The sequence below is a fragment of the Sebastes fasciatus genome, chromosome 11 (genome assembly GCF_043250625.1).
Source record: "Sebastes fasciatus isolate fSebFas1 chromosome 11, fSebFas1.pri, whole genome shotgun sequence".
Lineage (NCBI taxonomy): Eukaryota > Metazoa > Chordata > Actinopteri > Perciformes > Sebastidae > Sebastes > Sebastes fasciatus.
Genome location: NC_133805.1, coordinates 13,515,946 through 13,531,051, shown reverse-complemented (window position 1 = coordinate 13,531,051; position 15,106 = coordinate 13,515,946). Strand labels below are relative to the sequence as shown.

The window sequence follows — 15,106 nt, the reverse complement described above, 5'->3', positions numbered from 1 at the left end:
GCCAGACCTTGATTAGAGGTAGGAGAGAGTATGACGTACAATGTTTTAAAGCTAGTGAGATAATGTCTCACAGAGAGATAAACGAGTTAAATGAAAGTGGGAGCTATCAAATGGGAAAACAAATCTTTGAAGAAGCTTTAAATGTATCTGTAACTGTCTGTTTAACTGTCTATTTCAGAGGGCTCCAACCTTTTTTTCTCTGAGAGCTAATTTGACAAAATTTAAGTGGCCGAGAGCTGCTCGTAGCAGCAAGTTGTACATCGTCAACAGCAGACATCATTTCTGTCTCTCTTTTATGGTCCTTTCAATAACGTTTCAGTCACCGCTGTCATCACCTCTATTACAATCCCGCCATAGGCGACGTGATGAAGTTACACGAGTGTTGGAGTTTCCTCATTGGCTGTTGCTCTTTCAAAATGAAAAGGCGGGAACAGTCCGTGATGCAAATGAGCCCGTCCAGCGCGACGCGTCTGGCTCACGAAACTTGGACCAAGCTGTCAAACTAGGTGATCTAGTTCTAAAATTAAACGAGATTCAGTAGTGGCATAGCCTATTTCTCACTTAAAATGTTTTCAGAAGTAGATTTTGGTGGATTGTTTAGACAGAATGACAGAAAGTTTATGAGCAGGCCACCGTGTTGTTTCCTGTTTGAAACGGCAAGCAGAAAACCAGGGACCAATCAGGTGCATTCCACAAAAGGGTACATCACCGCTTGAACGGCCAGTTGAGTGGAGCGGCGCGTCCCCTAGTGTCCTCGCCGGACCTGGTGGACAGGTACCGCTGGATTTAACATTATAGACATGACCGAGTCTTGTTTGCTTTTTTTTTTGGCCTCGCTATTTTCTGCAGTCATTGTCAAAACTGGTGCGTCACTGATTTAAACTTGTAAGCAGCATAAGTTGTTGAATTGACAGCTGGCAAATAATAATTTAGTATCCGAAGGGTACGAGATGTGTGCATTTGATTGGATATAAAATATAAACAAGTTTACAGTGACTTCGTGGTATCAAATTTATGTACATATTCTATGAACCTTTAGTGATCCACTCAGAAATGGGTGTAGCTCGCGACCTATTTGTTGGAGACCCCTGGTCTATATGAAGATTTAATTCCTCTTCTTCTTGCTAAATATTTTAGTCATTATGGGAATAATTGTCACTGACAATAAGATTTTCCTCATAATGTCATTCATAATCTCATAATTAAAAACCCGAGCAAATCTAATATTGCAGTGAATGAATAGAGCTGTGCCGAAGAGGAAACGACCATAACAAGGTGCTGGTATCTGTGCTTGTGTGTTTGTGTGGACTAAGGTGACTAATTGCCCTCTTGTTCATCCTCTGAGATGGATGAGAACACTCACCCCTCTGCTCCTCTAAGTTTATGGCTGTGCATCAGGATTATCCAGGATGCTTCTTGAGTATCTCCTCATTCCTTCAATGGAATCTCCTCTCATCTCGGGTGTTACCTGGCATGCCCGTGCGTTACAGCTGCTGGCTGCACGGGCCACTTTATCACTTCCTGCACCTTGGCTTTGCTTGTGGCGGTAATAGAAAACACTTCATCACAGATGTCCGCCTCGCGCGGGCCTTTCCACTCATTTATGGGACTTTGGGATGCTAACATGTCAGCTGATATTTAACAACGACTCTCCCCGTACCTGCCTCTTCTTGAATGATGGCAAAGCTGCTTATTCATTTGAGTAGCCGGAGCAAATCTAACTAATGATCTTAGCTGTCAGAGATAAATTCCAGCATTGGGCGCAGGGCCCTGCCGCTGCTGTGGCTGGCAGCGTGTATCTCCCAGACGCTCTGTCTCAAGCATGCCCTCTGTATCATCTCACACTGGCTGCGCCGAGTGTTCGATGACGCCGCAGCCCGGGTTGAGTCACGACTCGCCTCTTATCTCTAGGATCGCAGGTTGTTTATCATGTGCGGAGCATATCAGCGTTTACGCAGGCCAGCCGCATCCGTCCAGCTGAATATGTGTCACATTATTCACTGGTCATAACACTGTATCAAAGGCCGCTGTGGCTCCCGCAGCACCTAACTCTCTATCCTTGAGGCATCACTCACAGTTAGTCATAGTTGAGTAAGATGACAGCCATAGCCATGACATGCAGGGAATTGACAGAGTAATTCAAGATGGCTGCCTTACACTCAGCTGTCATACATGACACACTCGGGACCAAGAGGAAGTGTCTTCGAAACCTCTGCTGTCTTTTTTTGTTTTAGCAAAGTCCTCTCTACTCTTTTTATTTCTTTCTTCCTCGTCTCGTTTTCTATCGTACGTCTTTGTCTTCAGAACAGCTGTTAGTTGCACTTCTGCAGAGATTCAGCAGTAAATATGAACTAGTATTTGTAATGTCGAGGGCAGAAGAGGTCACGCTCTTTCTCACTGAATTGCATGCTCAAAGCCATGATATTATATACAATACCATTTTAAATAAACAAATTTTTTTCTTAGCTCATTAAAAGCTGATAGTTTGGAGATGCATAGTTTTCGAAGCACAGTGACGATACCCAACTCAGTTTTGTTTGTAGAGCCCAAGATCACAGATTTGTCTCAGAGGGCTTTAAAAGCTATACAACATGCGACATCCTCTATCCTTAGATCTTCCATTTGGAAACCCTTGAACAGGACTTTAACTACAAACTTAAAAAAACCCCGACAACAACACAGCGGCTCTCTAAAGTAAGACGGCGTATTAAGGCCATTGTAGGTAAAAAAAAGTAAATTACATATCTGGTGGAGGGGGGTAATATTCTGACAAATAATCAGGATTTTCCAAGAAAAAAAGTCCTAAATTTACGAAAAATAAAGAGATTATAAAGTTATAGATTTATGATAAAAAAAACGTGGATATTCTTTGGAGATTAATGTGGCAAATTTATGTGAAAGAAAAAATCACAAATTTGCAAGATTAAAAAATCATAAATTTACGAGAAAAAAAATGGATATTCTCTGAGATTTAAGTAACAAATTTATGAGAAAAAAAGTTACAAAAATTGAGATTATAGTCATACATTTACGGGAAAAAAACGTATAGTTATAGTGGAGTGCAAACCATCACCCCCGGCTCCTACAATGGCACTACTACGCCATCATACTAAAGTGTATTGTTAACAGAAATATATTTCGAAAGGTAAACGTGGGTCTATCTTTGTGGACGCAGGGGCCGTTATCTGTGTCATATCAACAGGACATAGGCTTACTTACATGACCGTGATCACTATTAATGAGAGCAAACAAACAGTTCATTATTAGAGCAGCACAAACTTATGTCCTGATGACGTCACGGCAGTCTGGTGTTCTGGCGGTTAGAGAGATAGTCTAATAAGCGAATGGACTCTAGCTTGAACCCCAAAGCAGCCATGTGTTCTGCCAAAGTAAAGGCAGAAGTGCTCTGATTAATATTCATTAAAACCTGGTGCATTACACACTATACAGTCAAGATGCCAAGAACAATGAGATACCACTCGGAGGCATCTGTAAGAATAGTGATTATAAAAACACATATGACTTTATCTTCCAGCGTAGATGGTTCTGTATTAAGATAATAGGCTAATCTCTGTACCTGTGTGTAATTATTTTTGGTTCACTTACAGTACAACACATTTTCTATCTTCCTCTTCTTTTTTCAATTGAACTCTTTTGATCTATTCTGTGTTGGCGCACCTGCTCTTTTTAGATATCGCTCCCACTCGGTCCGGTTTCCCTCTCTCTCAGTGCACACTATCAGTTTCTCTCTCTCTCTCGTTCTCTCACGCACACACGAATACTTACACATCTCTCTGCTTCGCCCTGGTCGGTTTTCTCTTTCTCTGTAATTACAGGCTTCTTATCTACTTCCTATGTTACGTGCTGCAGCCATTGGCCTCCTCAATGTTTCCTCCTCTACCATTTTAGTGTCACAGATCTTCCGCTGCATCTCCCTCCAGGAGCCAACAATATGCTTTAACATGGCCGGAGCGGCCAAGTTTGACGGCTGCATGGGACAAATCCAAGAGGCACTAAATTCTGGTGGCAGCTTTTGCTCGAAAGAGGCCGTTTGAGTGAAATATTGTAGCATCGTTATGGTTGTAGGTGTGTGTGTGCGAGAGAGAGGGAGGGGGGGAAAAAAAGCAAAGACGGAGAGAAAATGTGGTCTTTGGCGTTCATAGCCGCTTGTTGAATGAGTGTTTGTGTGTGTCCAGGAGTTGTAAAGTTTGATTTAATTATTTATGTGGAAGCAGTAACATTGCTTCCCAAACTAGCAAATGAAACTCCATCTTGCCAAGGAACTCGCACAGGTCACAGCGATCAATTACTTAATGAAAATGATCATGTTTCTAATGCAGGCCCGGGCCAGAGCTCCACTCCAAATTCCTGCAGTACTTCACGTAGCTATAAAACAAGAGTGTAGCTCAGCTTTCTTCCAGTGGTTAGGCAAAGTGTGCCACCGCTGCAGTCTTTTTAGACCCATCAAAACTCCAAATGGCTGAACCAGCTTTAAGGAAAGGATTATTACTTATTAAGAATGGCTAATGTATGATGTAAAGTTGGCTCCCTCTCCGTCTCTATCCCCTCCTGTCTCTTTGGCTCAGCCTCAACGTCTCTCTCTTTCGACTAAAATGGTGCGTTTGTGTTGCTCATATTTTTCAAATACTAACCTATTCTTATGAAAGAAACACGGATGTAAAAGTCGATCTTAATACAATACTCAAATGCCTATGTGTACATTATTCTAAGCGTTATAGCTAGAGATGTTCCAATTCCATTTTTTCCTTCCCCATACCGATTTCGATACCTGACCTTGGGGAATAGTCCGATACCGAGTACCGGTCCGATACCAGCGTGATAAATATAATATCTTTGTCGCTTTTTGGCTATCTTTGTGGAATCAATCTCGTTGTTGGAAAGTGGTTTCAAGCATTTGCTGCTGTCCTTTTTTCCCCTCCTTTGCCTCGGTGAAGTCGTCGTGCTCTTTCTTGTGATGCGTCTTCAAATGTTTTATAAGATTGCTGGTGTACAAATTGGCAACACTAGAGCCACCCCTGGAAGCGGAAGCCTTACATACTGTACATATCGCTGTTTTACTTGTTGGATTTTCCACTGTGAAATATCGCCAAATGGCTGACATTTCCCTCGCTCTGACTACCATCAGACTCTCCACTAGCACCACACTGTTGCTGTTTGCTATCGTCATGTGACAAACTACCTGCATCAGTTCTTCTTCGCTGCTCTAATACAGTAGTTGTCAGTGGCAGCCACGATACATCCAGGGCGACAGCACAGTGAAGGCTACCGTTTTGGAGCTGTGAAGAAGAATTGATTTTCGGTTAAACAAGTTGATTTTTTTCTGGGTTAATAAATGACGGTATCGGATCGGTGCATAGACTGGCGTACTCGCCGATACCCGATCCTGAATTCTGGGCAGTATTGGACACATTTCCGATACTGGTATTGGTATCAAAACAACTCTAGTTATAGGTTGTAAAGATTCCTCCTCTCCATATTGGCTGTGAAGTGACCCTTTACTAACACAAGCTACACTGTGGGAGTCCACAGTCCTTGTTCCACTCCACAGACACAAACCAAAGGACCAAAGTAGCTGAAAGCACCCACACCTCACCTGGATCTTATTCTATAGAGTTTAGAGCTACAACAATGAACCGATTTGTTGTCAGCTATTAAATGAATCCCTAACTATTTTCATAATCTATTCATCAGTTTGAGTATTTTTTCAAGAAAGAAAAAGTCATAATTCTCTGATTCCAGCTTCATAAATGTGGATATTTTCTAGTTTCTTTTCTCCTCTATGACAGTCAACTGAATATCTTTGAGTTGTGGACAAAACAAGACATTTGAGGACGTCATCTTGGGCTTTGGGAAACACTGATCGACATTTTCACTTGTTTCTGACATTGTATAGTGTAAACAACTAATTGATTAATTGAGAAAATAACAAAAAAAAATCTTTATATTCTAAATCACGATACAGCAACAGATGAGCTGAGAGGAGCTGAAACGATTTGCCGATCAACTATTTTTAAGAATCGATTAATTTAAGTCATTTTTTAAGCAGAAACTTCAAACATTCTCCAGTTACAGCTTCACAGTTGTGAGGATTTGTTGTTTTTCATTGTCTTTTGTGAAAGGAAATTGATTATTTTGAGGTTTGGGACTGTTGAGCTATTTCAAGACATCAACTCAGGCTAAGGAGAAATTGTAACAGACATTATTCACTATTTTCTGACATTTCATAAACCAAACGATTAATCCATTACTAGAGAAAATAATCACAGACATGTTCAATCATTTTATGCTTGCATATTTGTTTTCTGATCAAATTTGTTGTAATGAAACGATTAATTCAATAGTCAACAGTTCAGATAATTGATTAATCCTTAAAGTCATTTATCAAAGAAAAATGCCAAATATCCTGTGGTTCCAGCCAGCCAGCGCAAAATAAAGTTTTAAGTGAAAATATAAAGAAAAAATAAATAAATATAGGCCTAGCCTTTATCGCCATGGAAACGATATAGAGAGATATATATGATAGACATTTTTATATTGTTTTAATGATATATATCGTCATATTGCCCAGCCCTATTGCAGCCTTAGTAGAGTTACAAAATGGTTTTCTATTTCCGATTTTTCAAACTCCTTTATTCTGCATCAAGACCTTTGTTTGTTAGAAGCTGCACAGTCCAAGCTCAACACTGTGAAACAAGCTTGCCCTCAGTGCATCAGCTGAGTCTGTAACTCTGTTTTTTAATGGTGCTAAAAGACATAAAGTTAATTTACTTACTTCGAAAATCCACCACGCGATGACCTGAGAGGTCTGATAGAAAGTTTAGCTGAAGCAACAGAATTTGAGCAGCTTCAGCAGTCTGAGAGTTTACTAAATCAAGGGGGAATCTTCTTCAACCTGCAGTAGGCAGAAGGTTTCTGGCATCATTGGGCAAAGATTCCTTAATAACCTTTCAGCATATTGTAATTTAAGTGTTATGAGAGAAAACTAGACTTCTGCACCTCCTCATGGCTCTGTTCTCAGGCTTTAAAAAGTCTAGACGGGAGACTCTGGCCAATCACAGGTCATTTCAGAGAGAGAGCGTTCCTATTGGCTGTGCTCTGGCTGGTGGGCGGTGCTTGGCATTTCCTCAACTGATCTCAACAGGGCTGCCGGGTCACAAACTTTCTCATTTTACAGCTAAACAGTACACTACAAGATGATTCTGAAAACATTTGAGGTGAGAAATAGGCATTACAGTTAAAGAATATTGATTCATATTTGATCAGCACTGCCTAGTTTGACCGTTTGATCGGAGTTAGCGAGTGATTGACAGCTGCTCAAAGACGAAAGGCTCCAGCTCGGCTCTGATTGGTTGTTTTCCTCCAGTCTGAAATCTTGCAGATGCCGTTAGGAGCACCGGAGGACACAGAGGCACATGAGTGTTTTTCAGATTACCTGTCTCATGCACTACTGTCAGGATATAGTGACCGTTTTATAACAAATAACTGTTTTTTAAATCATATTTGCTCCATTTCTACCCACCGGTGCTTTAAGTTACAGTGTTTTTAGTTAGTGTTTTTAGTTACTATCCCTGCACTACAACTCAGCAAGGGAACAATGTTCAGGGAAACACAGACGGAGGATTGTGGATTGGTCAGTATTGATAGGAGGAATGTTAGCAGCCACCAATAACGTTTCCAATGTGGGCATTTTAGTATTGTTTTACTTTAATAAAACAATAAGACAGACTTGGAAAAACACAGAATGTGTCCTTTAATAACATTTCTATGTTATAAAATAAGTAATTTCTGACGGACATGTGATTGTCCATCCTCTGGCTACTAGAGACAGAGGCTATTTTAGTGGTGTGCGTCCTGTGTGCTCCTTCAGCACCACGGACAACTCTGTCTGCACCCAGCCTCTCTCTCTCTCTCTCTCTCTCTCTCTCTCTCTCTCTCTCTCTCTCTCTCTCTCTCTCTCTCTGTGTCTCTCTGTGTCTCTTTCTCTCTCTTCTCTCTCTCTCTCTCTCTCTCTCTCTCTCTCTCTCTCTCTCTCTCTCTCTCTCTCTCTCTGTGTCTCTCTGTGTCTCTTTCTCTCTCTTTCTCTCTCTCTCTCTCTCTCTCTCTCTCTCTCTCTCTCTCTCTCTCTCTCTCTCTCTGTGTCTCTCTGTGTCTCTTTCTCTCTCTTTCTCTCTCTCTCTCTCTCTCTCTCTCTCTCTCTCTCTCTCTCTCTCTCTGTGTCTCTCTGTGTCTCTTTCTCTCTCTCTGTGTCTCTCTTTCTCTCTCTCTCCCTCTCTCTATCTCTCTGTCTCTCTCTCTCTCTCTCTCTGTGTCTCTCTGTGTCTCTCTTTCTCTCTCTCTCTCTGTGTCTCTCCCTGGGTCTCTCTCTCTCTCTCTGTGTCTCTCTCTCTCTCTCTCTCTCTCTCTGTGTCTCTCTGTGTCTCTCTTTCTCTCTCTCTCTCTGTGTCTCTCCCTGTGTCTCTCTCTCTCTCTCTGTGTCTCTCTCTCTCTCTCTCTCTCTGTGTCTCTCTGTGTCTCTCTTTCTCTCTCTCTCTCTGTGTCTCTCCCTGTGTCTCTCTCTCTCTCTCTGTGTCTCTCCCTGTGTCTCTCTTTCTCTCTCTGTGTCTCTCTCTCTTTCTCTCTCTCTCTCTCTGTGTCTCTTTCTCTCTCTCTCTCTTTCTCTCTCTGTGTCTCTCTCTCTCTCTTTCTCTCTCTCTCCCTCTCTCTATCTCTCTGTCTCTCTCTCTCTCACTCTTTCTCTCTCTCTCTCTCTGTCTCATTCTTTCTCTCTCTCTCTCTCTCTCACACTCTCTCTCTCTCTCTCTGTCTCACTCTTCTCTCTCTCTCTCTCTCTCTCTGTCTCACTCGTTCTCTCTCTCTCTCTCTCTCTCTCTCTCTCTCTCTCTCTCTGTCTCTCTCTCTCTGTGTCTCCATTCAGCCGGTTCCTCTCCGCTGAGACAGTGAAGCCTCTAACATGTTGTACAGAGAGAAAGAGAGAGAGAGAGAGAGAGAGAGAGAAAGAGAGAGCATGCAACAGCAGCGAGCAGCAGCTCACACACACACAGCACTCTGCGAGCTGACTGCAGCCTCTGCATGCAGCAGTAACCCATTCTTAAATATTTCTGCCTGGTAATACAAAACCAGGCATATTGTGCGTAAATTATTAAATACCAGACTGCTCAGGCTCAGGTCTGTGTGGCATGAGGTAATCTGCTGCTATACAGCCCTGTTTGTTTGAGGCGTTTCTGTGTGGCCAACAAGTGGAAATGTGTTTTGGGAAATATTGATATCAAGAGTGTTTATTGTGGAGATCACACTATAGGAGGACTCAGAGTTGATCATAAACTAAAGTGACGTTCAAAGCATATAATGTTGTAATGACAGGCCTGTTTTGGGTGACGTAGCAGTAAAAAGTGATTTCTTATGATGCAGGGTGGCAACATTGACAAAAAGTCGATCGTATTGAATCCACAGTGGATTAAAGATGATTTAAAACACAGTTTTCTCCACGTCTCAATAATAATAATGCTACACTTAATGTAATATCCTCACAGCCTTTTGGAAGAGGATGGTGATCGATCCGCTGCAACCTGTGCGCATATAGCAGGGCGATGGAGATGGAGCTGATATTCACATCGAAGGCAGGCGGTGTTTTTTTTTCTTTTTTTTTGGCTCCTACAGTGACGTTTTTTATTTAAGGCAGGTCTTTGGTCAAACCTAACCAATGATACAAGTCGGTTCTATTCTGCTGGGAAACCGATCGCAATGAACGGGGGTGTCGGAGGAGCAGCTCTGCACGGCGAAGGAGCAACAACCAGCACAGCGAGACGCGGTGATCAAGGGGATGCGGCATCGGTACTCGGGAGCTGTCCATCAGCACCAAAACACCACCAACAACACCGACGACGACGACAAGCAGCAGCAAGCGACCAAAGACCCGATCGCTCCTGTTTTCAGCCTGCCGCCCCCGCCCTCTTCTTCTCACCACCGAGACCGCACCGCTCACCGTCAGAGCCTCCAGGAGCTGCCGTGTCTGAGCCAGCCCTCTCGGAGACCTGTGCACAGCGGAGACCCTCTACCTCTGACCACCGCCACCGCCCAGCAGCAGCGACCTCCACCCGGCAGCAGCCACACCGTGCAGCCGGCGGCGGTGCACCTGCAGCAGGATCCCTGGGCCCCGGCTGGTTCTCAGCAGCAGCAGGAGAAGAAGAAGCATCACCAGCCTGTTTTTCCAAGCTGCCACTGCAGTTTTTCCGAGCAGGAGACGACGAGCCTATCTCAAAACCATCACCACCACCAACATCCCTCCTCCTCCTCCCCATCCCCACCTTTTCCTCCGCCTATACCACCTCCACCACCACCACCACCACCGACGTCGTCCTCCTCCTCTCTGCTGCTGTTTCCCCGGGAATCTAAACGAAGGAGTGCCAATAATAATTACCACCAACAGGCGAGCATCGTGGAACGCTGCAGGGGAGGAGGAGGAGCAGGAGGGCAAAGAGGAGACCACAGGCAGCAGCAGCAGCAGCAGCAGCAACAGCAGCAGCAGCAGCAGCAACAGCAGCAGCAGCAGCAGCAACAGCAGCAGCAGCAGCAGCAACACAGTCATTTAAGACTCCAACAACAGAGGGACGACCCCTCCCCTGAAGGAACCCGTGCAAACTTGCAGCAGAAAGGGCGCTCTTTAAATGTATGTGAGTCAACCGAGGCTAACAGGAGAGCGTTTGAGTCTCATCAGACTCAGCAGGACCTGCAGCAGCAGCAGCAGCAGCAGCAGCAACAGATCCCACAATTACGAGCGCAGCAACAGCTACTGGTGGGGAGCAGCTTGCCTATCAACTACTACTGCGCCAGCGGCTCAGGAGGAGAGCTATGTAGGACTCACCAGGCTCCACTGCTGCAGCAACAGCAGCAAGAGCAGCAGCAGCAGCAGCAGCAGTTGCAGCAGCAGCAGCAAGGCGCACTGGGGCTCTGTCCCCAGCGTCCGCAGCACTGTGAACAAGAAGAGCGCAATAAGTCTGGGAGGATCACCACCGACCAGGCGCACAGCCGCGACTCCCGCGTCACTCCTCCGGTAACACAACAGGCGTACGCTGGGAACTCACAGTCTGCGGCTGGAAGCAGCAACAGCAACAGCAGCAGCAAAGACAGCCCCAACTACGGCTCCAGCTATCACCTGTGGCCAGAGAGCCCGCATAAAGGAGAGGAGCGGATCCGCATCGACTTCCATAAGGTATCTTTATTCTCATTTTCCTCCCTGCGATATTCTCTAATGACAGAAAAAACAAAACCGGCCTTTAACGTTTTCTCTCAATGACCACGCCTGTCATATGATTTTTTTTTTTGATAGAGCACTATGTGTACGGTGTGCACGCGCGTGGTATGTGTGTGTATGTAAAGGGGGGAAAGGAGAGGTGGTGGGGGGGTGTATTTGAATCGTCATTCAGTGTTGGTGCACGGATGGATGTAACTACATGTAACCCAATGCGTGATATCTATCTTATCTAACCTGTTTCATTTTGGTCGCACGAGCACGCGCACGCTCGATCGCGCACACACACACCTGTTCCATGTAATGTTGCAGTGTTGTTTTGGGTTAGCCTCACTGAGAAAAAAATATATTCAAATGAAGCTCCCTGGGAGCTGAATGAGAGACAAAGCATGTGGTGTTGTTTCCAACAGAAAGCGAGTGAGCAGGGGAATCTCAATGTTTTGGCTTCCAGACACTGTTAACGGTTAGCTTTATATCATCAGGGCCTTGTAGGCTATACACCTGTCAGTGTGAGCCGGGTGTTCAACATATACTTCCAAACTCACTTTATTTTACACAGTATATGTGCTGCATGTTCTGCCTGGAGAGCTGTCGTGCACTCAACAGTCCAATGCAGTGTAATATATAGTAAAATAGAAGTAAAGATATCAACCTCATAGGACTTATTACATCAGGACAAACAAATGAAATCAAGGTGACGAGCATGTTGGATAATTAGATAGTGACAACATGGATGAAAAGATATCAGGAAGGTGATATCGGGTAAAATAAGTTGAAATGTTCCTGCACAAATTGACATCATAGGTCAAGTGAAAGTGTGGGAAGGTGTGTGTCAGCATGTATGTTAAAAAAAAGAGAAAAGACAAAGTTTTAAGCAGTTTAACTCAAATGATGTGCCATTTATTTCTAATTATAAACATGATTTACTGGCAGTGCAAATGTTGCCATCCACTGATCCTCACTCACAGAAAAGCCACTGTACATTTGTTCAATATTTTATCGATAACTGAGTGAGTTGGATGTTCTCTCTGGCTGCTCAGAGCTGAAGAACAAATTGTTTCGGATCTTGCAGAAAAAAACAGAAAAAGCTAAATCAAAGTGCAAGATGTTAAAGTACATTGTTGTTTGCCGCTAACAGAAGAAGGAAATTAACTACTTGTTTTTTGTGCCACCTGTCATCTGGTTGACAAAACTAATTATTGCTCGTATACCAAAGGACATATGAATTATTTTGAACAGGTGTTCATCTCGCTGGTGGAAGCAATCATTCTTGTTTTCAAAACGAGGCACCACCGTTGTTTTTGTTTTTCATTTCCTCCAGGTGCAGTCGATGTGAAGTTGTTATATCGCAGGATAGGAAAGGGGAAATAATGGGAGGGAGGCACTGATGAGGGCGCAGCATCTAAATAAGAGCTCCTTTTTAAAATGCTGCAGCTGTTTTCAGGGGCTGAGCTGGCACCGGTAGCAAAAGGTGGTACATCGAACCACCTTGACACGACTGTTCTGAACTTGGCTCAATTTTGGAGCATCAGCAGAACGCCGAAGTGACCAAATGACTGAAGGGAAAGTAAACTTTTATATTGAAGTTGCCGCCATCATGTTTCGAGTTTAAGAGGGAAGCTAAACCCAAGACGTGACGCGGAACTTGTTCCTCTAGTTACATAATATTGATCAGACACATATATAGGGTCTGCCACTTGGTGTTAGAGCATCATAAGTATATCATAAGTATACCAGTACATGCCATGGCTTCATTTTCTTCTAATCTTCCGTTTGCATGGCATCATAGAGGCATCAAGTTAATGGTGTCACCTATTGTGCGCCAGTTATCGCCTTAACCCATTTGCGCCCAGTATGATGAGAAAAAATACCACAACATTTGTTCCGATTGGTCAAAAGTCTTGAAATTTGGTATGGACATACTTTGGGCAAGTATCTAATGGTCAGCTTTGACATTTTTTAGATCACAATGAAAATTTTTTTTTACACTGCATGTCTGTACATATATTTGATATTCAACTTGTAATGAGTTCATAGATAGTAAATACTTGATTATGCTCCTCGTAGTTTCTGAGATACAGACATTTATTTTTTATCGTACTATATCTAGTATTTGGGCACATGGGACTACTGGTTTTTCCTAAAGAATGATAAGAAAAACTCACTTTTCAGCCAAACCATTTGAATGATTTTGAAAATGTCTTCACATTTGTGCTTAGGCAAGCCCAGAGAACACTTACACCAAAGGAAATTAAATATAAATATAAATAAAGTAAAATATATCCATCCATTTACCACTATAAAATGTTATTTGTTTGGACCTAATCACTAATAAAGTAAAAATACATTAATATATATCCATTAACCACTATAAAATGTAATCTGCTAAGAATATACGGATGTTGTGACTCCATTATTACTGTGTACTGGAGAATGAAAGCCCATATTGTACTAATTATAGTGTAAAACATCTTTGGTAAGTTGTAAAATAGTCCCAGTGAATACTCATTACTGTTTAAGGCAGCTGGGATTTTAACAAGCTGCAGGAGCGTTATGTCTTTTAAATCCATTCTGATTATGATACTGGGAGATTTCTTTGTCTTTTCCAAACTGATCCTGCCCGTCTCTGATGGCTACGGCAAAGAAAATTGCTGGAAAATGGTCAGCATGCAGCAGGAAACCAGTCATATGATGTAGGAAGCAGCAGTATGAAGAAGTCAAAGGCAATAGAGATCTCCAAGACAACTTTTTGCACATAGTCAAAATGGCAATATGACTTTAGCATCATAATTATCCCAGCTTTGCAGCTCTCCAGAACGTAATTTCCTCAGCAAACAAGACATTTATTTATTACACAACTATTACATAATCCAGTTTCACTCATAAAACTGGAAATCTGAAGGAAAAACAAATCTTAGAAGTACTCCCAGGACGGACTCTGCCCAAGTATCAAACCTTTTCCACTCGCTCAGATCCGACCGTGCCAAGTATTTTGATACGGCTAGACACGCTTATCTATTCACGGATATTTGCGGGATCGCGGTTACATCTTATTGACTCGCCCTCAATGAGACAGCCCCCTACCCCCCGCTCCCATTTGAAATCCCTTAAACAAAACACTTGTGACAGAACAAGCCTGATAAAGTGTATACGATTACAGTATCCCGCAGCACACCCTGAAACTGGATACCCAGCCCACTGAACTGATGGCAGGTAGTACGATATTGTGTCCTGCCTCAATAACATTGTGCTTTGAAAGGTGCATTGCTGCTTCTATTGTGATAGGCTGTGTAAGTACTCTAATGCCTGCCACTTACTGCTATGGTGATATCTCCTGCCGGGACACTGTAGTACACATAAACACTGGTGGTTTTGCTCTCGTTTTTTTAACAAGGCTGAGTTGTGAGGATGCGCCGACGTCTTGTTTAGCAGAAACCTGTGATTGATCACTTTAAAGTTTGTCAGATTTGTTGCCATCCAGGCCCAGAAATTTACAGGTTTTTTCTTCTGAAAATGAAAGATGAAATCCACCAATAGAGTGGAAGTGCACTTTTTATTGCCAGGTCATATATTTTATTATATTTATGGGGCTTCTGTCCCTTGCTGGGGCAGTATGGGTGATTTGCAGGAGCCTAAGCTTGGACAATCCTCCTGTTTCATTCTCTGTGACATTATGGACAAAAATATTGTAGCGCTGCAGCGAACAACTCTTCATTATTGATTTAATGTACCGATTATTTGTAGAAATCAAGGAATAGTTTGACATTTTTGGAAATGCGCTTATTTGCTTTCTTGCCGAGAGTTAGATGAGGAGATTGAGATGTCAAACCATTTCAT

At 43.0% G+C, this 15,106-nt stretch overlaps 1 protein-coding gene across 3 annotated transcripts in view; it reads left to right on the top strand.

The window, feature by feature from the left end:
* Positions 1-15,106, top strand: part of kcnn1a (potassium intermediate/small conductance calcium-activated channel, subfamily N, member 1a) — a 92,279-nt gene that overhangs the window by 24,629 nt on the left and 52,544 nt on the right. The window contains exon 1 of one of the 3 annotated variants that reach the window (XM_074650846.1): positions 9,627-11,230. The exons of 1 other annotated variant lie outside the window; for it this stretch is intronic. In XM_074650846.1, coding sequence (XP_074506947.1) covers positions 9,842-11,230 — 1,389 coding nt within the window. In that variant the 5' untranslated portion in view covers positions 9,627-9,841. Of the gene's footprint in view, positions 1-9,626; positions 11,231-15,106 lie in introns of those variants that run through there. One more of the 3 variants, XM_074650845.1, reaches the window with a different exon arrangement.